The sequence below is a fragment of the Gamsiella multidivaricata genome, assembly GCF_025024155.1.
Source record: "Gamsiella multidivaricata strain RSA 2152 chromosome Unknown BC939scaffold_87, whole genome shotgun sequence".
Taxonomy (NCBI): Eukaryota; Fungi; Mortierellomycota; class Mortierellomycetes; order Mortierellales; family Mortierellaceae; genus Gamsiella; species Gamsiella multidivaricata.
The window spans coordinates 16,328-36,427 of NW_026251795.1; the positions used below are offsets into that span (position 1 = coordinate 16,328).

Sequence of the window (20,100 nt, forward strand, 5' to 3'; positions counted from 1 at the left end):
AAGCATCAGCGATTAGAAGTGTTCTGAATTTTTCATATTACAGAGCTCATAGTGATGTCCAAAATGCTTGCCTTCAGAGCTCAGTTTCTTTTTGGGCTGTGCATTGTCCCTGAACCGGTCAAGGTTGAATCGCAAATAATCCCAGTTTCGGACTACCTGCCGATGTTCATCCAGAATACTGGTCTTGAGATAAATAATGGGCTCAATACGTAAAGCATTCTTATGCTTAACTGCGACGTAATGCCTGGGTTTTTTGCGGAATGTATAGGCCTTAACATCAAAAACAGGTAGTCCCGAGTGAGACAATGCTAAGGATTGGGAGAGAGCATTGCCGGCTGCTAGCGTAACTGGCGTTCCCAACAACGGCATATCACTAATGTCCACACAAACAAAAAGTATTAGAACCGAGTAGAATAAGTCCATTGGCAACAATGATTGAGAATATATAAAGATAAATAGAATTGCATTGTCACAATCTGTGGTTCGTACCTGGGTAACTGAGAGCCATAACCAAGGGGAGCCCCATTGATGGTAGCCACATCCATCTGGTAGAACGGCGTATGGAGTGATCTTGCATAAAGATTGTTTGCTGTCAAAGGATTCGAGATGGCAAGGTCTGTGCCCGGTACAGACGCGTGCTTTGTCTAAAGCGATCGACGCAAAAAAAAAAACCTCATCCTGTTAGTGTCGGAAAACTTGCACGTGCACAGCTCCATGATACCAAAGTCCCAAAATACCAAAGAATATGCATGGCCAATGAGAGTGGCGAGAGGCAAAGGAGATTCGCAACAAAATACACACCATGTTCCTGACCAGGAACGTGCCCACTATCCTCTTGATCGCGCGTTTCTCAGAGCAAATTCCAATGGGACATAGAACAAACATAAAAGTTGATAACCCACAACGATTTAAGAAGTGGGTCCAGAACCAATCGATGAAAGATGACCCAGCCGAGAGAAACACCAACTATAAAGACTACCGCACAGCTAAATGAACAAACTATCTTTTTTTCCTGCCCTTCATACTGTATGACATTGGCAAGCAATTCTCGCATTCCCTATCCAATTGATCGCCATCAATTAATGTGAAACAACCCATATAACAGCATCGCTTTTTTACCTCGTTAGTGTACATATATGCTGGCAATGACGCGACAGAAGACGGGCTTGAGGACGGATGAGCAGACGACCAAGACGGCGTCAAGTTGTCACTACTTGACCCTGCGGTATTCAAATATGGCGAGAGCTGGGGAGTTAGCGACTGCCTGACTGAATTCATAGTTGAGGAGTTAGGGGCCGTTGATTCAGATACAGGTATGGGAAGAGGAGTGACGGTGGCAGTATGGGAGACGCTGAGTGAGGCATTGGGCAAGTCTGGAGTGGTGGACGAGGGTGCTGGTGAAGGGTAAATGGGATTATATCTCTGGCCATAATGAGACGCGGTCTTTTGCTTTCCAGATGCTGATTGCTTGGAGTGTTGCTGCTGCTGCTGTTGCAGGGCTTGCTGTCCCAATTGATTCTGTAGGGCGGTCTGCTGCTGTATCGCAGACATGTAAAACTGCCCTTCCTGCAACTGTTGTTGTTGCTGTTGCTGCTGGGACACCAAGGACGTATGGTCTGGATCATTGTGTGTCGTATTATATAACTGATACGCTTGTTGGGAACCAATTGGCCCTGCTAGATGCTGCTCTCCTCGACTGTTATTGTACTGGGCAATTAGAGCGTGTTGCTGCTGTTGGAGTCGCTGCTGCTGTTGTAGTTGCTGCTGCTGTGCAAGCGAATGTTGTGTCAGGGGCGCGAAGTGCAAGGGCTGCTGACTCTGCAGCTGCTGTTGCTGCTGTTGCTGCTGCTGGGGATGATGCTGAGGCGTAATTGTGTGCCGCATCGTTTAAAGACGCAATGTGATTGGAGGGATGGCGACAGTAAGCTCTATAGCTAGAAGTCAGGAATATGGAGTATAAAGTGCGAGGCAGACCAGAGAAGACTCGAAAAAAACGCAAGTGGAAGAAAGGAGTAGGGGTGCGAGGAGGTATTGATGTGGCAAGGATCTGGAGGATGAGAAGAAGGCGCTAACTGATGAGTGTTTGTTTTATGCGAGTACACAAGCACCTGGCCGATGCGGCTGTGGCTGCACGGCAGACCCGAGTCGAAGAAGGAAGGTTGCCCTCTGTCTTTGTTTGTATAAGCATAACACTAACGCTGGGCTCTTGCTCATGAAGTTTGGTCAAAGCTGCGAAGATTGTGTCCAAGCTTGTCTGCAAGCTCCCTTCTGTATACGACCATGTGGTTCTCTCTCTGCTCTTGGTTGAAAGTGCAGGAGATGGACTGGGTTGTTTCAAAAGCAATAGCTGGTCGTCGTCAACTGTTGAGGAGAAAGCGTGTTGTGCTTTGGATTGAGTGCAAGGGGGAAAACGAGCACAGGGATGGTGGGGAAATGGGAAGATCGCTGCCTGCCCTGCAGGCTCGCCATGGGATGGGCGATTCTCCCGCTATATGATCGGCAAAAGCTCAGCTGGTAAATTGGAAGGCAGTTGTTTTAGTCGCCATTGCCTCCACCATCCCATGGCGTGACCAATTACAAGCTGTTGCTTCGTGTTAATGGAACTCTTTCAGCCCGAATATCGTGGGGGAGGGGGGAGGGGTAAAATCTCTGGTTTAATTGAGTATGTCTTCTGCTATCAGCAAAGTCCATGTCAGACTAAGGTCTTGCGCTCCCAAACCTAAGCATAGGATGTGTTCAAGAGGGGGATAATGGAAGTTAACATTATGCACTTGAACACTCGAGCAGCGATAGATGGCACTCAGCCTTTGACACCATTCACCACGTACCTGGATATAGGACTCTGATAGGAAGATCATTTGCGCATTGATCTCCTCAACGAATAAGTCCTGGATTTGATACCACTGCTCTTTGGCACGGTGCTGAGTATGGACTTTATAGCTTGTAGAATTCGGTATGGCCGGATCTCCCTCGTGTGTGATGTTTGCAAGCAGGTCATAATGTAATCCGAGCACCTTCTCCTTCTCTGGATCAGACACAACTAATACAAGAAAAGCGTAGGCGTTAGATCGGTTACATTGTGATGACAAGAACGCATACTATGTCAAACGGTATACACTTACACTCGGCCATGCTCAAGTTTTTGATAGGAAATGTAACAATAGTTGGGTTCTTCTCCTCAATAAAGTTGTTTTTCGAAAATCGCTTGATATGAAGGATAATGTAGTTGGGTAGTCGGGTAATTTGGAAACGTTTCAGGTCTGCGACGCTTTCCTATTATTTACATAAAAATTCAGATGCAAGCATTAGAGAAGGATGTGTATAAACTTCGTAAATGCAGAATTTTTAACAGGAAACGAACCTGAATTGTCCTGCCATCGTATTTGGAGAGAATGGTTGTCAGAGGGATCTGCGGGATAATATTTTTTTCAAGCTCGTCATGGAAGAGTGGTGGAGGCGGCAATTCCAAAGCCAAGAATAAAAACGGCGACGTGACCCTTGTAATTGCTATTAAGTAGATGGAGCGACTGTCTATTAGCTGACTACAAGCGAAAAGCAGAGAGGTCAGCTCAGCACAAACATAGTCATTACCGTTGTTGACATCAAATGCCAGTTCTGCGCCCTTTGGGGCCTTTGTCTCAATCGGCTGACTCTCGATCGACACTTCTCCCTGGAAGGTGGAATATATGATGCTACTATTCTTCTTCTTCGATCCTCCAAGCTCCCTGTGTAACGTGTTCAAAAACCATGATAGAAACGCCAATGGATCGCTTTGCTCCGTCAACTTGAACTTCCTGTTACTAGCATTTGAAATTTCCTAATAGAACAAGAAGCAATAATGAAAGCTGGATGAGCAATGCTAGGTATCACTATATGAATTATCATAGCAAAGAAGAGCTGTTGCGTACCTGCAGCAGCTCATGTGGACTAACTTGGCCCTTAAAGGCTGCAGGATTCCATATCTTGCGAACCAATGTGCTGAATCTCTTCACAAGCTCCGATTTGTCATCAAAGTTTTGCAACATAAAATAGTTGCGAACGGGGGGAACGTGAGCCAAGACCTGAATCACCACGTTCACATAGTCGTTTGCCTTGACATTATTCAGTCCAATGAATCCTGCGAAGCACAAAACGATCGTAAAAAAGTCCATTAATTGTCGCAGATTTGAGGCAAAGCGATATCATTCATATTTCCGCCCCTCGTGCAGGAGTGTTCGCAGTCATGCAAAGAATGAATACCTGGGAGATAAGGCTTGCGGTTCAAATCGAAGGACTGACGAGAGTTCTTGTCAAGCGCTTCTACCTGCGCTGGCGTAAATCTTGGATCCAGAACGTACTACAGAACAAGTAAATACTTTCGATCTATTGATCCTTCAACAGCAAGCTTCATACTAAGCTGGAGCGCTGTCCTACCTTGATGTCATCCAGGGAAGAGTCCGTAACCTCATAAGAGTCCGGTAAAACGTAAATCTTGAGCGTACTGAGGTTGATGTAGACGTGATGATTTTCATGAAGACTGTGAAAGTAGGCATGAGATGATGGACCGCGTCCTATGGGTTGATTGTTTAATTGGGTTGACAGTCGTTTCTGTTATCTATCGATGATCAATGGAGGCATTGTTGCCGTGTCGACAAGATACTAGTAAAACAGAACATGCTGGCTCGCCCTCTGTACCTTGAAAATATTTTCCGCAGACCAAACAAGCATAGACATTCAAGTTCGAGAGTGATACCGAGCACACTTTTTCGAAATCAAAGTCAAGCATGTAGCGTTGAATCGTGTCGAGGTATAGTCCTGATCCACGTCCAGCTGATGTCCCTACTGTTCCTGCAGAGCCGCCAGTTGCACCATTCTCTGAAACGTCGTTAATCTTTTTCCGCTTGAAGCGAACAGAATGAACGACTTCGTCCTCATCCGAAAAGGAATCCTCCTCGCGCTCGTTTTTGGTTATGTTGACTCTGTTCTCTTCACTCTCATTCATGTCTGGGTGCTGGTTGGACTGAAGATGAAAGCTCAGCAGCAGCACTTCGCGTGCTTTTTCACTTTTCTGAGAGGACGTTGACATCACATGATACAGTTCCCGCACAAAATGACGCGTCAATAGAGGAATAGAAAAATATACCAATAGTGGGCTCACAGGTCATTTATTCACAAACGCGCCTTAACTCTCGACTTCCATAAGACTATCAATGTTAGCCTCTGTATGGCTTCTCATCTTTGCGGGATGGAATTCTTATCGAGTACTTGTTCAAGTGGTTCGCAATCTTGTTGTTATCTAGTAGGAAAAAAGGTTTTTTAGCCTTTGGATGTCCACAGTGGCGTTTACCGCCAATTGTATGACAAGAATACCGCCCTTCCTTACCACATGTGCCAAGAAACTTTTTTGGCGACTGAACATGAATAGGATTGGAGAACAACATATATATCACAGAGGCGGTTTTTCTAGGTTAAGTGAAGCATTGTGTGAGCAGTATTAATTTGCTGCAGTAGTTGCATCGCGTATGCGCATTCAAACACCCTGGTTCCGCGGGACATACCCTTCCATTTGCGTCAGGTCAATCAGAGAGAACCGTAGCTTGAAAATACCCTCTGTCCGGATAGAGAGCACACTGAAAGCAAACCAAATGTGGGATGACTTGCCGTCAAGGTCCGGCGCGACTTGACCCGCGACAGTGGTTTGGCCTACAAGATTTTGAGTCGAAAGGCTTTCCCAGTCGACATCTTCCTCTGTAGAGCCCCCCTGCAACTCGTCCATTTCTTCATCAACAGCTTGTTCCGTATTCATGTTATAGACATCATCTGGATTTGTTGCTGAACGTGCGCTGTCTGTCCGTTGGTGTACACGCGTCTCTTCGTGTTTGAGAGTGTCCCTGGATTCATTCCAATGGTGATCTGACGAAGGATCGTAATGTCCGTCTTGAAACCGAACCGCTTGTTTGGGTCTCTCTGAGGGAGAAAGTTTATCTGGTACTATTAGCGTGGAGTGTCCATCTGGTGTGAGTGTTGGCGATGTGCTACCAGATTTATTTCCTACATGGGATCAGGACGAAACTTTGGGTGCTTAGTATATCACAGAGCCCTCAATGAAATGAAAGAGGCGCATACTATCCATATGCTGTATACCTCCTGGAGTCTTGGATGAGCGAGATCCCCTTGATGATGTTGAGTCGATCGGCCTGGATGGGCAAGGCCTTTGTGGCGGCTTTGCGGAGGAGATGGACGAGATCAAGACCAGATTTCTCTCTGTGACCTCGTCCTCTAACCAGAGATCGGCATTCACGACAAATGCCTGTCTGCTCAAACGGCTGTTGGCATCGGAAGATAGGGAAGCAATTGGAGCAAAAAGAAGAACAAGAGTAAAGAAGTGAATAAGTGTGATTCATAACTCGTTTACATGTTTGTCTGACCACAACCTAACAGGAGAGATGAAATAAGGTTTTGTGGACCTTCGCGAAAACCGAGACTCCGGCTGCGACCATCCATTCCGAGCAAAGGTGTAGGCAGAGCATTCCCTCCAAATACAAGCATTAACACAAGGCCCTTGTGAAAATATGGTAAGGCGTGAGGATGCCGCCTTCTTAAAAATAAAAATAAGAGCCCGTTGCTCACCCAACACGAATTTCACCTGCCAACAACAACGGCGCCAGAAACAGCAGCACATTTTGTTGGCTTGTCTAGCACTTTTGGCATCGCCTGTGGGACATTCGCATACGGCAGATTTCATTAAACGGCAGGCAAAGTTCATGATCCTGTACCTGTTTTGCCGCAAGTTTACATTGCCAGCACCATCAGGAATAACCACTTTTTTTCACGCCTCATTCCTACGCCTTTTGCTCTCTTCATAAAAGTCGAGACGCGTGCTATTGTCGTGCATTTGATAGCATGGAAGAGATACAAACCTAGCTTGAACAATCTTTCCCTCGCTCGTCTTGGCCACTAATTTTAAAACGGGCGCGGGCGTGATGTTGCGGCGATCCTAAAAGCATGGGATTGACATGCAAGTGGTTAAGATGTGCTCAATGGACTCTTTTTACCGTGGCTGATTGATTGCTTTTTAATGTTGCGGTATCCATAATGAAACGTCTCCAAACTATAGAGTCCCACAGGGCATACACTCGTACCCAAAGCGGTGCGCCTATGGAGAGACTAGCAGGCCTTTATGAATCCTGTGTGCGTGCTCCCAGCACACACAGTTTAATTGACACGGAGTTGATTATTCATGCCCTACCTTGTCGCCGAACCCACACATCCTTGCTCTTTGGGGTTGCTGAACAATCTCGAGAGAGTATGTTCTAAAGAATAGATAAACAAGAGTTATATATGTATGATATCGCGTGCTTGTTAATTTCAAACGGTATACTGTTTACATCTAATAATGGCCAACAATGATAGGAACTCACAATCCGGCAAGGTCAATGTCACCGTCACTGTCTTCGTCCGTGGCCTGATCGCGTGGCTGGTAGTATCTGATCTTATCCATGTTGTCTGAAGCCGAGGATTGAATAGGGGTCCCAGTGGTCGGTAGAGGGCAACAGTCGCGTTTCGGTGTGTGGTTTTGGCGCTGTGCAATGGTGGGACACAGATAATTTACTACAGGAACACAGAGAGAGAGGGAGAAGAGCTGTGAGATGTTCAGTTTGTTGGACAAGAGGGTGACCCTGCAGGGTCATTGTGCTGTAAAACACAGTAGTTTGTTTGAGTGTGGCATGTTGTAACTATTTTTTTTCCTCTCTCTGTCTCTCCCTCCCTCCCTCCCTCCCTCCCTCCCTCCCTCCCTCATTCACTTACTCACTCTCATACACACCCTCATACACACCCTCATACACACCCTCATACACACCCTCATACACACACTCATACACATACACACACACACACACACACACACACACACACACACACACACACACAAAAAAAAAAAGACAATGGGCTTGCATCAGGCCGAATGCCTGCATTGCACAAGTTCATTCGAAACAAGGAGAGGACCAAGGGCATCAGAATAATCCCCATGGAGTTCTGTTTTATGGAATGAATCAGGTCGACTGCATGCAATTCGCTTCAGGGCGAGCGACATAAGCTTGAAGTAGGGAGTTGCCGGTTTACTTTATATTGTCTTATAATTCAATCCTGTATTCCTTGGTCGAACAAAGAATTATCACGGACAAATAAAAATTAAAGCAGAGCCATGGAATTTTTTTTTCCCTTTCAGGCTGGAAAGAGAACGTGGACGAGAACGAGAAAGAGGGAGAAAAAGGGAGAGGGAAAAGTAGGAGGACGGGAGAGGGAGAGAAAGAGAGATGAAAAGAGAAGGAAGAGGAGAGAACGACGCAGAAATGAGTAGCTGGGATCCTCTGCAAAAAAAGTATAAAAAAAAATAGTAAAAAAAGACCTGTAGGCAAAATGAGCAACGCGCGTTTGAGCGACTGTCCAGAGCTTCCTCGCCGCCTCACCACCTACCCACACATCTGCTATCCCCAAACCCCCCTCCCTGGTCGCCTCCCCTTCCCCTCTTTCTCCCCCTCCGCCTCCACCTACTGAACACAGACAAGCGTAGAAGAACATAGATACACATTCATGTATCAATAGTCTGTATACACATGCTCGCCCCTAGGCCCTTTCGCTCATAATCCAGCGATCCTTCCTTGGCATCCGTCACCCAACTCCATCCATTGATTCGTCCATTCGCTCATCCGTTTATTTGCATTTGCCCGAAGCTGTTCTTATCCGTCTTTCCTTCCCTCTTCCACAGAGCTTACCCAATTATCAAAAGATTAAAGTCCTGGAGTAAAGTGTCCATACTGTCACTGTTTCCAAGCCTCGGATAGCACTGTTCCGACAATTGCTGTTCAATTGAGCCTCTGATCTCCTTCCTCCTCCCGTAACACATTGGTTTACATGGGCTCATACATGTACCAGGATGTGGGTTGAGCTGGATAACTTAAGGTTTCCGCGAACTCGACTCGACTCCGCATCCACGATTGAGGCAGTAGGGGAACGATCGTCATTATCATCGGTATTATCGTCGCCTTAACTCTTGTATCGTCATTGGATTGGAGAACAAGGTTATGTGTTATAAAGAGCTGATTGATCAACTAAAATGGAAAAGGCTCTGCAATGCTCACTCCAAAGTTTATACCACCTCAAACATTCAGAGACACGAACGCGCAACACGCACGTGCACTGCACTTGAGCCCTAGTCTTCTCTCCACCACCCACAGCTCTGTCAGATTCGTTGACGATCGACCGTGTTTCCATTGCCCTGGGTTTGGATAAATTTATGCGCCAAGGCAAGAACGTGCGACAGCACAAGCACGGCCAATTTCGTCTCCCAGACCCCTTCTTGTCCTGAACAAGGCGACGATCCTTTTGGTATCCAACATGGATACGAACCAACCGTACTTTTGCACCCTTATGGCATGTGGTTAGATTTGCCATCTGCATCCTTCCTCATTTGCCCTCGCAGCTACCAGCACGTCGTATAATGGCCTCGCTTGGAATGCGAAGTGGTCTGATTCGTGCTTAATCCCCCCTCCCCTTCCCCCCCTTCTTTCTCCTTCTTTGATACGATTATTCGCACATGCGCATGAACAGAGCTTTATGTCGTGAAGTTAGACTGACTGATAGCAGCTAATTGGAATAGCCGATTATATCGACTTGGAGCATTTATCGACGTCGCCAAGGGATAGGGATAGGGATTGGTCGGTCTCGTGCAGGATGTGTACCATCATGCGACTATCTCGCAATCCTGAATTCAGTGCGTGAAAAGCTGAGTCTCAACCCCAGCAATATCACAATTATTTGCCCTGGATCGTGGACATTCCCCTTCTTCGCTTTGTGTCCATGCAGCACTTGGATGTGTCCACCCATTCCCGAGGGAATGTAGGGCTGTCCTACAGCGCGACGTTACCTTTACTCCAACGGTTGATTCTGCCACGTGCATTCGTCATTAATTTGCCTTATTTGGATCTGGTCCTTCAAACTTTTCCCCGCTTTCCTTTGCCTCTCCACTCCCCTCTCCACGCATCCCCATAGCCTCGAAACATGGTGTTCACATCCGCCCTCAGACGCGCTGCGGTCGCCTCATTCGTACTTTCTCAATCGACCACCCGTTCTATCTCGACAACAAGTTTCAACAACCGAAATACCATCTCACGGATCGCAAGAAACACGCTGATTCCATTTGACTCCCGGCTTGTTGCCTCTCCAACCGTCAGGAGCTCATACAATCAACATATGCTCTTTTCAACCGGTCCAGGTAATGACAGAAGCAAGTACTCCTGGATATTCATTGGGCAAGCAATATTTTCGCTGTTGCCCTGGGTTCATGCGACCTTTTTCTCTTTCCCAGGATACTGGTTCCGGATCAGGAAATTGTCAGGATACTGCGCAAACGCATTATCGGCTGCAAGGCAAAGCATGACATATATACCAGCATTTTATGATCGCCGTCTTCCGATAATTGCCCCTGCAATTGATCAGGATACCCATAGCATGCGTGAATAGGATAATTCAGGAACTATATATCAGATCAAAGAAATCAACAGAGCAAGGATTTTGATGTGATGGCAGATGGCGGTTCGATTTACATTGGCAAAATTTGGCATAGCGGCGCTGTTGATTTTCGCTTATACGATTTACCGATGCTGAACAAACCAAGGCGTTTAGTCAGAACGCTCTAATTATCGATGCAAGTCGAACGCCCACCAGACGCCATAGATGATCTGTGTGGGGTACGCCAATAAGAGGTTACGGAAACTAAACGACCTGTCAATTTTTTTTGCTATTATTATCATTATTTTGTAGTGTGGCAACATGGTGCACTGCCTCGTCCATCACCAGGTACAGGACTCAAAGTCCATTTTATTAAACAGGACGGCGAAAAGGTCACTGTAGAGGCCAATGATGGCGAGAGTTTGCTAGATGTCGCTAGAGCCAACGATCTTGATGTCGAAGGTATAACCTGAATTGCTGCCTGAATTTGTGCGATTTAAGTCACATGTGTGTTTCAAGGCGACTCAATTATTATATCCTTCATAGGAGCGTGCGAAGCTTCACTGGCATGCTCAACTTGCCACTTGATTTTGGACGAAAACTCGTTCAACAAGCTGGAGGAACCATCAGACGAGGAGAACGATATGTTGGATTTGGCATATGGTCTCACAGACACGTAAGAATCGCTCTCATATTGTCCTTGAGATCGGTTGAAAGACTTTTTATTTTATGACCCATGCTCAACATACCATTCCGCATCGTAGATCGCGTTTAGGATGTCAAGTATTGATGTCTAAGGAACTGGACGGTCTGACGGCCAAGATCCCATCAGCGACCAGGAATATGTATGTGGATGGAGCGAAACCGAAGCACCACTAAGGACTATCGCAACGGATATTTTATATTCGGCAGAACGGACAAGAAAAAGCGAACGATCTCCCTCTCCATCATAATCATCCCATGCACATAAATCCGCACACACCCTCGCACACATCCGCACACATATCTGTACACGCACGAGCGGCCCATTCCTCACTCATTAAAATAGAATATGACTCACTGCTATGCAAGTTCATCTGTCAAAAAAATATACAAATGTGGTATTTGAAGACTTTACTTTAGTAATATTTACGGGACTATGGTTACAGGGACAACTTGAGATATAAGGGAATTTGATAAGGGCGACGACTGGGTATAGGTGCTCGATGACATTCTTACAAGACATGGGGTCGATGAGGGCTCACTAAAGCACAGCGGAAAAAAAAACAAAAGAGGGGCATTAGTTCTCTGCACAGCATCAAACAGGTGCTGGCACTGGGTAGAAAAGCAAAGAGCTGCTTTTTGAGCCTTACATTTCATGTAATCAGCAACATATTCGTTCATTTCCGAGTTAACCATGAAGAATTTCGCATGGGTATCGGCATCGTCAACTCCTTCACCGCCCTGACCCAATGGGGTTTTCAAGTCGCATCCATAGAGCTGCTTTTGCGCCTGCAGCACCTTGATAGGCCTTCGAGACACTCTCACAGTTGGAAGAGACGCCTGGGCTGACGATGGAGTGTCCGTGGGCGGCGGCGATAGTATGACACTATAAACATTCGACCCTGGTTGACCCTGCTCGTTGAAGACCTGTTGATGCTGATGGTGCGCAAAGGGGGCTAAGGATGCACCAGGTCCCATACCAACGAGTTGAGTGGGCTTCTTCGGCACGGGAGGTCTGTAGGAGTGGCTCACACTGGAAGAATTGGTGCTACCTGTAGATTGATCGTGGACGCGCTTTGGAGGTTTTGGTGGCGGCATCGCTGAGGTAGTGGACGAGGATGAGAAGGATGGGGTCTGTGAGGCATGAACATCCGTTGGGCCTTTAATCGCCGCTATTGTTGCAGGATGTTGGCACGGTCGAGGCAGGTCGGTCGTTGTGGTCATATTGGATAGATGGATAAGTTCGCCCACTGGGATCGACGTTGCATTGTCCTCCGGGTGCAAGTAGGCGTATATCTGCTGCTGTTGATGCTGCGGTTGTTGCTGCTGATCCTGTTCCTCTTTGCCTCCAAACATGTCATGGACAGAGTGTCCGTACATAGCAAATGGTGCCTTCATAGCATCCAGAAAACTAGACAGTGGTGATTGCTGCGATTGCTGTCCTTGCTGCCTCATACCTGCTACTGGAACGGATTCGAACGCTGTCGAGAATGCCTCTGACGGCGATGCCATGTGGAGCATATCTGTGGATACCAGTGAGCTGGCACAAGATACTGGGAATGCTGGAAACGATGTGTTGGGCTGGGATGGAGGCGATTGCATACGCGTATCTTCAGCTGCCCCTGCGAAGTCTACAGGGGGCACTTGCGAGAGAGACTGGTTGATGTGGAGCTGATGCTGCGTATGGTAGGTGCTGACTGGAGTCGTAGACGATACCGATGTCGTCATGAAGCTTAGCTGAGAGTACTGTCCCGAAAAAGATGTCTTCATGCCAGAGAGATAACGCTCCTGCTCTTGCTGCTGCTGACTTTGCTGAAGTTGCTGCAGGATCGATAATGGCGTGTGTGTTGGTACTATTGGATATTCCTTTAGGATATGGTTCGAAACTGCCTGATTCATCGCCGACAGATCCTTCTCCAATTCTGGCAGCTTAGCAAGAATAGCATATCCTTTAATCAGGTCCATGGTCCGGAGGTACATATCCTGGGCCTCAGTGCTGGTCCGAGTGATCATACAGTAGACGTGAATCTCAATCGCTTGCAGCATATGGTAGGCGAATAGACCACAACCCGGCCATGGCCAGCTGTAATTCTGGAAGATGGTCTCTCCAATATCTGTCAGCAACGAGGCAGCGTTAACGCATTTGCTGATAGCCGAATTGGGATCGGATAGGTTTCCGCGATGGACCCTTGAGGCGATAAGAGGCCGATGGAGCAGCAGCTTGACACTGTGGTAGTATCGATGAAGGTATAACGTGTAGTACGAAGTTAGGAGGGCGTCTTTGCTATCAGCCTGATCTTGAGGGATCGCTTCTGGCTGAGTTTTCCTAGTGTACACGAGGTGGGCGGGCAGCCTGGTGATCCATGACTCGAATGCGTGTTCGATTGAGAGCATCTCCGTGCCCTGAATGACGGCCGACATAGCCACGCTTTCACTCTGGGAGGTTGAGAGACGGTACATGTCACATATCCGGCGATACAGATGGACCAGATCAAGGTGGAGGTACCAGAAGATCAAAGTCGCTCCTTGAGTTGTGTCCGTGGCGTAGTTAGCCTCTCGGATCAGCTTCCGCATCTCTGGATGTACATGTGGCACGCCGTATTCGAAACCCAGTAAACTGCTGGAGAGCCCATCCAAAAAGTAGCATGCCAGCCAAGATAGTCGTCGCTCTTGGTGGATCGCTATCAGCCTCTTTCGTTGCGAACGGCCACCACTGCAGAGACTCCTGGCGCTAGCACTTGAGTCTGCGCGTTGTTGATGCCGATGACTTAGCGTGAGGTACGATGGCGACATGGAAATGATGGCGCTGGCTGTAGTAGAAACGCTGTCGTCAGTATGGGCCAACTCGATTTCATCGATGGTTTTGTATAGGTCCCGAGCGAGCCCCATGTCCCTTGCCATACGGATTGCCACGTTGAGATAAGTCCGGGCGCGAAAGAATTGGCCGGCGCGATGTTCCCTGATCTGATAATAGGCAAGGAGTAACAGGCCCTGGATAGTGCTGATCCTGGGGATATCAATGAAGCTGTCAAGCAAGGCCCGCGCATAGTCGTAGAGGGCATGATGGGAGCTTGTGAACCCAATTTTACTTTGCAGCTCGGTCTCGGTCGAGTGGCGTGAAGCAATGGCGCAGATGGCCATCAGGAGGAAGGGCGGTACGCGGTGTTCACCGCCTTGGCATAGAGTCAGAAAACTTGACTTGTGCAAAATCGGCAGGAAAGCATGGACACTGTTGAAGTAGGTATTGATCAATGTGTCGATGGCGCTTCGAGATAGCAAATGTGTGGGAAGTGTGTACGGGCGAGGATTGTCGACAATTTCCCAGTCAAGGCCGGAAGACATGGTAGGCGGTTCGGCGGTTGACCTGTATGCTCGTATCTCAGTGTACGAGCGTTCTTGATGTTCCACAAGGTTTGACATAAACCTTGCTGTGCCGTCGCGGTCGACTTTGAGGTTTCCCATCAGGAGGCTGAGAGTGCCCATGATGCGTTCGACTTTGAAGGTCTGGTCATCCATGGGCGAATCTGTTTCCAAAATATACGCTGTGTTGATTGCAGGAGTGGTTAAACCGCCTGAATACGTGCCAAGAAACGCGTAGCCAGAATTAAGATGTGGCTGTATAACGGGGGATACAATAGAATGCGGAGCAGGGCTGACAAAGGAGGATTTTGATGAAGTCGAACTCTCCGCGGGAGGAATCGCATCCGCTTCTGGTTGTTCCAATGGGGAATGGCTGTGCCGCTGGCCTTGTCCTCTGGATGTAGAGCCTATGAGGCCTTGCAGATGGGATTCAACACTCTTCAGTCGGTTCTCAAGCGTCTCGACATATTCGTGGTTCACAGGCTTGGTCGCTGCTGGATAGACGCATTCTGCCTTGAATTTTTCGCAGTGCGAGCATGGTGTCTGGCCATCGCACTTTATCTTTTTATGGCGGCAGTTCACACAGGCGATTGGGATTCGGATCCGCTTGGTGGCGGCTTTTTTCGAGACATCGGTGCTGGCTGTGTCCTTGTGTGGTGCTGGGGAGGACGAGGGTGTGGTAGAAGATTCAGAAGCCAAACTAGACCTTGAGTTGGCGGAGCAGGGTTGTCAATGAGGTGATAAAGGACGAATAAGTGGATTAAGACAGTAGGGAAAATGGCGAGTGCGGACGTGAAGGATTGAGGGAGTGGATGTTGATGTCGGTGTGTATACGGCGCAAGAAGAAAGAATCAAAGTTAGTGTCTTAACTTTTCAGGGAACGGAAGTGGTATCCGAAATGTGAGAGCACTGGCGCGCATGCACTTTACCAAAAAGTCCTTGCCCGGGAGTGTGCAGAGCGAGAGCTGTCGTCTTGAAAACTGGCCATCTTGGAGGCGGCTGCAAGATGTGAGAGGTCAACTGAGGGGAATAGTATTCGATGGCCAGGAACAGAGAGGAACAGGAAAGGAACAGAAACAAGAACAGAAACAAGAACAGGAACAGGAACAGAAACAGGGGTGCAGGTACTAGGAATGGGGTACACGCGAAGCTGGCCAATAATTTTGAGCTTATAATAATTTCTGGCACACGCAGGGTCATAAAGACAGACAGGGGACAAGCAGAGCAACCTTCCTGCAACTGTGGGGTGGAGCGGTGTATTGAAACACGACTGAGAGATGTGGATGGGGACAAAGTCTGGTTTGCCGGGAAGAGACAGCAATGGTCAGTTGAAAATAACGAAGTATGCAAAGAGGGGCTAGCGTTCGTTAGAGCAGTTTTGTTCGTTCTACTCTTGTGCTGAATGAGAGTTGAATGAGAATGAACAATGCGAATCTAATCAAGAAAGCGAATGAACAGTAGACAAATAAAGAGAGGAAAGAGGAACAGGGCCGCGCCAGGGCGTATATCACTAGAATGAAAGAAACATACACATTACGTGTCTAGCCAGGCATAGAAAAAAATACGTTCAAAGCTTTGCCCATTCCGATCTCAAAAACTCTATGAGCTGTAAGCAAGGGCAACCGTTGATGACCATGAAGATAAACTACAGAGCTATTCATGCAAAGAAATAAACAAACAAGCAAAGCTGGAGATCATTATCTGAAAAGATCGCAAAACAGCCGCCAACCATGTTTGTCATCAAAGCCAGTTTATTCGTGTCTGCAACAACCCCACTCTTGGATTTCCTTCCCTTCTTCCCGTCTCTTTTGGTCTCTGCATTGTTTCGTACGACTCTTGGCGTCCAAACACTACAGCCCAACTGTGCACCGATGCCATTAGCCACATCGATAAGAACCGCGCAAACAAAACGTCTCGTACCCCTGCAGCCACTGTCGTCATAGCTCAAGTTGTTTACGCGTCCGACGCAGAAACAACTGCCGCATCTCGCACTCCATCGATTTTCTTTCCTTTTTCTATGATACCATTCCTCGAGTCCTTGCCCTGATAAGCACAAACATCGAGACCCAAATACCATATCCCCACAAGAAGAACAAACTGTGTATAATCCTAATTACGCGTCCATGTCGATTGCCCGGAACAGCTAGTTCGTCTACACGTCCTTAAACTTATGATCAGTCGTAATAGAAATATGGAATAGCGAGTGATAACGGAGCAAATCCTGCCAGAGCCGCGTGAACGCCGGGCTAGGTCTAGAAATTGGGGTCGTGCCTAGTCCGAATGACCATTTTTTCAAGGAAGCTCTGTAGACAAAACAGGCCCTTTATATTCTCTGGTTTCCGACCGCTCTTCATGGTGTTATCCTAACTAGCTCCCGTAAATCGCATTCTATCTATCCTATCCTCGAACCATTATTTCCCTTCATCCTCTAAGATGACCCTGAGACAACAAACACTCCCCTTCCAGATCCGCAATCCCTATCGTTTGGATCGCCCACTATTCGACCCTACTGAAATAACACAGGCGACAATTGCAGAGGAAGTTGAAACAGCACGATTGCAACTGCAGCAGCGACCCCTACCACAGCAGCCCTCCATGAATATGCAATTGCTCGAGGTCGCTTGCCCTTTCCAGAATGGTACCAAACGTATCAAGGATCACCAAAAGAGAAGTAGTCTATGGAACCCTGACAGATATGACTCCAGACAGAGTGCTGGAATTGAAGGCACTCTCGACAATGACTCGGACAGTCGTACCCAGCATGAGAATTACAATTATTTTGGTCAATCCTGGTTCAGCCAAGGGCACCGACAGCGAGCTCCCGTCCTAATACCGTCCAAGCAGCAGCCTGCGCAACTCTCTGTCCCTATTGTCACCGTTACACATCACATCGACACGCATTCTGAACTTACCTTTGAACGTCATGTAGAGTGGCTCACTCAAACAGCACTTTGGTGGGACATGCCCGTAGTTCACCTGTACCCTGCACCGCAATCGTCCTTGTCTCTGGAGTGCGTCGAGAGCGCCGCATCTAAGTTTTCTAACTGGGTCAACTTTGTCAGGATCCCAGCTGGAGAGGAGGGTCGTCTGGGGCCCGCTACTTCACCCGCAAGATCCCCTGCGCCCACTAGAATCAAGGGTTCCAGGACCAGGAAGGGTCCCAAGAGAGACTCTACCTGGAACAAGTCGCCTGCAGGCGATTCATGTGATAATGGGGGGATGGTGACTTTGAGCGCACAACGGATTTCGGGACCAAGAGCGATGCCGCCGGCTGGTAGCACAACGAGAGAGGTCGAACCGGTCATCGGCTACGTGTTTGTCGGATCTGCAGAAGAACAAGCACAGTATCACCAGGTTTTCGAGACAATGGAGAACCTATACCCGATGATCGAGATCCGGTATATCAACTCATTTTTGCCTCAGTACCAACAGTCGCTACAACAGCAAGAGCTTATGGAGGACCCGTGTCTTCATAGTTTGAGTTGGATTCATTACTGGAGTGCGGCCAAGGAGTCGCAAGTGCTACAAAGCAAGATTGTGAATGAGGTCGTGCGCGTGCGTCCTATGTGGGTCAACAGCGATAACCTTCACCGCAATTACACCCCGGCCCAACCTTCAGCACTGTCTTCGCCTCCTGCAACCCTCTCGGACTGCCCTACTTTCACTCTGTCAACATCACCCATTTCCACGGCGCCAAGTGTTTACATCGGAAGCGACAAAAGCGAGGGACAGAGCCTGGAGGAATCGCTGAGAGGGATTCCCTCGACTGTTTCCATCGCATCGCTACTTGATGTTGAAGACTCAATCATGGGTGAAGTAGATCACTTCTGTGATATCCAAGATAGCCAACAGGTTGACATGAAAATTCAGGATCCATCCGATCTGAAAGAGTCCTCCGGGCGCAGCATTTTGAGCCGCGCGCAGAGTTCGCTTGACATCCATAAGGATAGTGTGTATGCTTACAAGCCTTTCGATCGTCGCTGCAAGAAGTGGGGCTTTCCATCATTAAGTAGCACGGACAAGAAGAGCGGCTACCGCAGATCTCTCTCGACACCATTGCTCCTACATACCAAAGAAGGCATTAGTAACGCGAGGAACTTGAGAAACATGGGCATGGATACAGTGGACCCTTGCCACAGCATTGACACTAACATGTCACCCCCTTCACTCTCGCCGGTCTCGTTAACTTCTCCAACCTCTGCATCCTCCACATCATCAACAACGTCGTTAACTTCGGTCAACCCTTTGGGTATTGGACATCGCCTAGCAGGACTTGCACAGCGGTTGGGCGTGTACAAGATGAAGGGATCATCCATGCTAGTGGTTGACATGTAGACGCAGCATGTCATTTAATTTCATAGAATGTAAAAGGTTTCCATGTGTATTAATAAGAAATCATCAAGAAAAATAGAAGGCCTATACGACACGTTGTTGGACCATGCTGTCTTCATATGGTGGAACCCTTCGAGCCCTTCCGCACTCCTATATACGCTGCAGCAGAATGACAGAGCTCTTTTCAAACAGCACCCAGCTCGCCTTTCCGCAGTCATTCCTACGTTCAGTCCTTTCGGCAATTGTGGGCCAAAGAAACGTGCGAGACAACCAAGAAAGAAGCCCCAAAACCTGCATTAAAGATGGTCCGTGCCAGGACCCAGTTTTTTTTTTATGTCTTCCCATGGTCCACGGAAATTCATATGTAGGGCGCCATAAAAAGCGATGCATTGGTTGTACCGGCATCGCGCATTCATCAAGAGCCCTACTAGTGAGCAGTTTAAATATAATCATTGTAGCAGACTAAAAATAAATAATAACGTCCGCATGGAACATGGAGAGCCAGTGCCCTTCGCTCAGCAGACCCAAATTCCTCATAGCACATCTATTGAACCGGTATGCTTCCCAAGTCGGTGATGGATCTCATCTTCGCGAAATGAAATAAGTAGTCTACATTTGTGTACCGAAGGAACCGCATAGAGGTGTACATGTTGGGTTTCTCACTTTTTGACTGACTGATCCGACCCACGTTTCAGAACAGTATGAAGACGGAGCGAGGGCCTGTTTTTCCTTGTGTATTGCAGAGGTACAGTTGGGTCGTCCCATATACAAATGCAAATGCAAGGGGAGAACAGGGGTGGCAAACGACCGACGCGAGCACTGTGGGATGCTAGGCTGTGGTAGTATTAAATCTCCTGTGGGACAGGGTTACGGACCAAATTCAAAGTCTACTAGACAGATCTAAAGGGGTTTCCGCTTGAATCTGGGACCGGGTGGGCACCCACCGGCAATCAGACAGGTTGACAGCATAGGCTTGTAGTGTGCTGGTTCGGCCAATACAAATCTAGAAGCGGAAATGAAGAACTAATTAGATGATTTAAGGTTTTGTTCATGTATGTTTTGTACGCATCGTTGAGCGGGTTATTATTTTTGAGAGGATAGAAGGGCTGGAAGGCTTGCGTGGTCTACTGTACTATCTGGCGATCTCCTTTCGTGGAGGAGTTGTGTCAGGTCCACCAAAAACCAGTACTCGCCCTCGACTCTGAACGTGTGCTT

The 20,100-nt window shown here is 47.8% G+C and overlaps 6 protein-coding genes across 6 annotated transcripts; 2 read left to right on the forward strand and 4 right to left on the reverse strand.

The window, feature by feature from the left end:
- Positions 1-12: 12 nt before the first annotated feature.
- Positions 13-1,884, reverse strand: BC939DRAFT_480921 (uncharacterized protein; the record flags this gene model as incomplete). The annotated part of the gene is made up of 3 exons (XM_051558982.1): positions 13-373; positions 490-644; positions 1,120-1,884. 3 exons carry the CDS (start codon positions 1,882-1,884, stop codon positions 13-15), a joined length of 1,281 nt encoding a protein of 426 aa, XP_051407761.1.
- A 941-nt stretch (positions 1,885-2,825) lies between these two features.
- On the reverse strand, positions 2,826-5,007 carry BC939DRAFT_523138 (uncharacterized protein). Its single transcript, XM_051561236.1, has 8 exons — positions 4,675-5,007; positions 4,414-4,550; positions 4,240-4,336; positions 3,909-4,117; positions 3,592-3,817; positions 3,362-3,507; positions 3,123-3,273; positions 2,826-3,025 (listed from the first exon to the last, which is right to left on the reverse strand). Coding segments are annotated over exons 1-8 (1,275 nt in total). The 5' UTR covers positions 4,982-5,007; the 3' UTR covers positions 2,826-3,023.
- A 122-nt stretch (positions 5,008-5,129) lies between these two features.
- BC939DRAFT_465026 (velvet factor) lies at positions 5,130-7,732 on the reverse strand. Its single transcript, XM_051557449.1, has 7 exons — positions 7,401-7,732; positions 7,229-7,292; positions 6,900-6,976; positions 6,124-6,305; positions 5,538-6,030; positions 5,363-5,442; positions 5,130-5,275 (listed from the first exon to the last, which is right to left on the reverse strand). The coding sequence occupies exons 1-7, from the start codon at positions 7,478-7,480 to the stop codon at positions 5,193-5,195; spliced, it is 1,059 nt and encodes a 352-aa protein (XP_051407763.1). The 5' UTR covers positions 7,481-7,732; the 3' UTR covers positions 5,130-5,192.
- A 2,501-nt stretch (positions 7,733-10,233) lies between these two features.
- Positions 10,234-11,370, forward strand: BC939DRAFT_485136 (2Fe-2S ferredoxin-type domain-containing protein; the record flags this gene model as incomplete). The annotated part of the gene is made up of 4 exons (XM_051559289.1): positions 10,234-10,255; positions 10,804-10,953; positions 11,038-11,167; positions 11,256-11,370. 4 exons carry the CDS (start codon positions 10,234-10,236, stop codon positions 11,368-11,370), a joined length of 417 nt encoding a protein of 138 aa, XP_051407764.1.
- Positions 11,371-11,584: 214 nt separating this feature from the next.
- BC939DRAFT_316662 (fungal-specific transcription factor domain-containing protein) lies at positions 11,585-15,817 on the reverse strand. Its single transcript, XM_051551498.1, has 4 exons — positions 15,483-15,817; positions 12,651-15,259; positions 11,844-12,293; positions 11,585-11,734 (listed from the first exon to the last, which is right to left on the reverse strand). Exons 1-4 carry the CDS (start codon positions 15,539-15,541, stop codon positions 11,706-11,708), a joined length of 3,147 nt encoding a protein of 1,048 aa, XP_051407765.1. The 5' UTR covers positions 15,542-15,817; the 3' UTR covers positions 11,585-11,705.
- A 1,059-nt stretch (positions 15,818-16,876) lies between these two features.
- Positions 16,877-19,134, forward strand: BC939DRAFT_465038 (uncharacterized protein). The gene has a single exon (XM_051557450.1). The coding sequence runs from the start codon at positions 16,987-16,989 to the stop codon at positions 18,886-18,888; it is 1,902 nt and encodes a 633-aa protein (XP_051407766.1). The 5' UTR covers positions 16,877-16,986; the 3' UTR covers positions 18,889-19,134.
- The last annotated feature ends 966 nt before the right edge of the window (positions 19,135-20,100 follow it).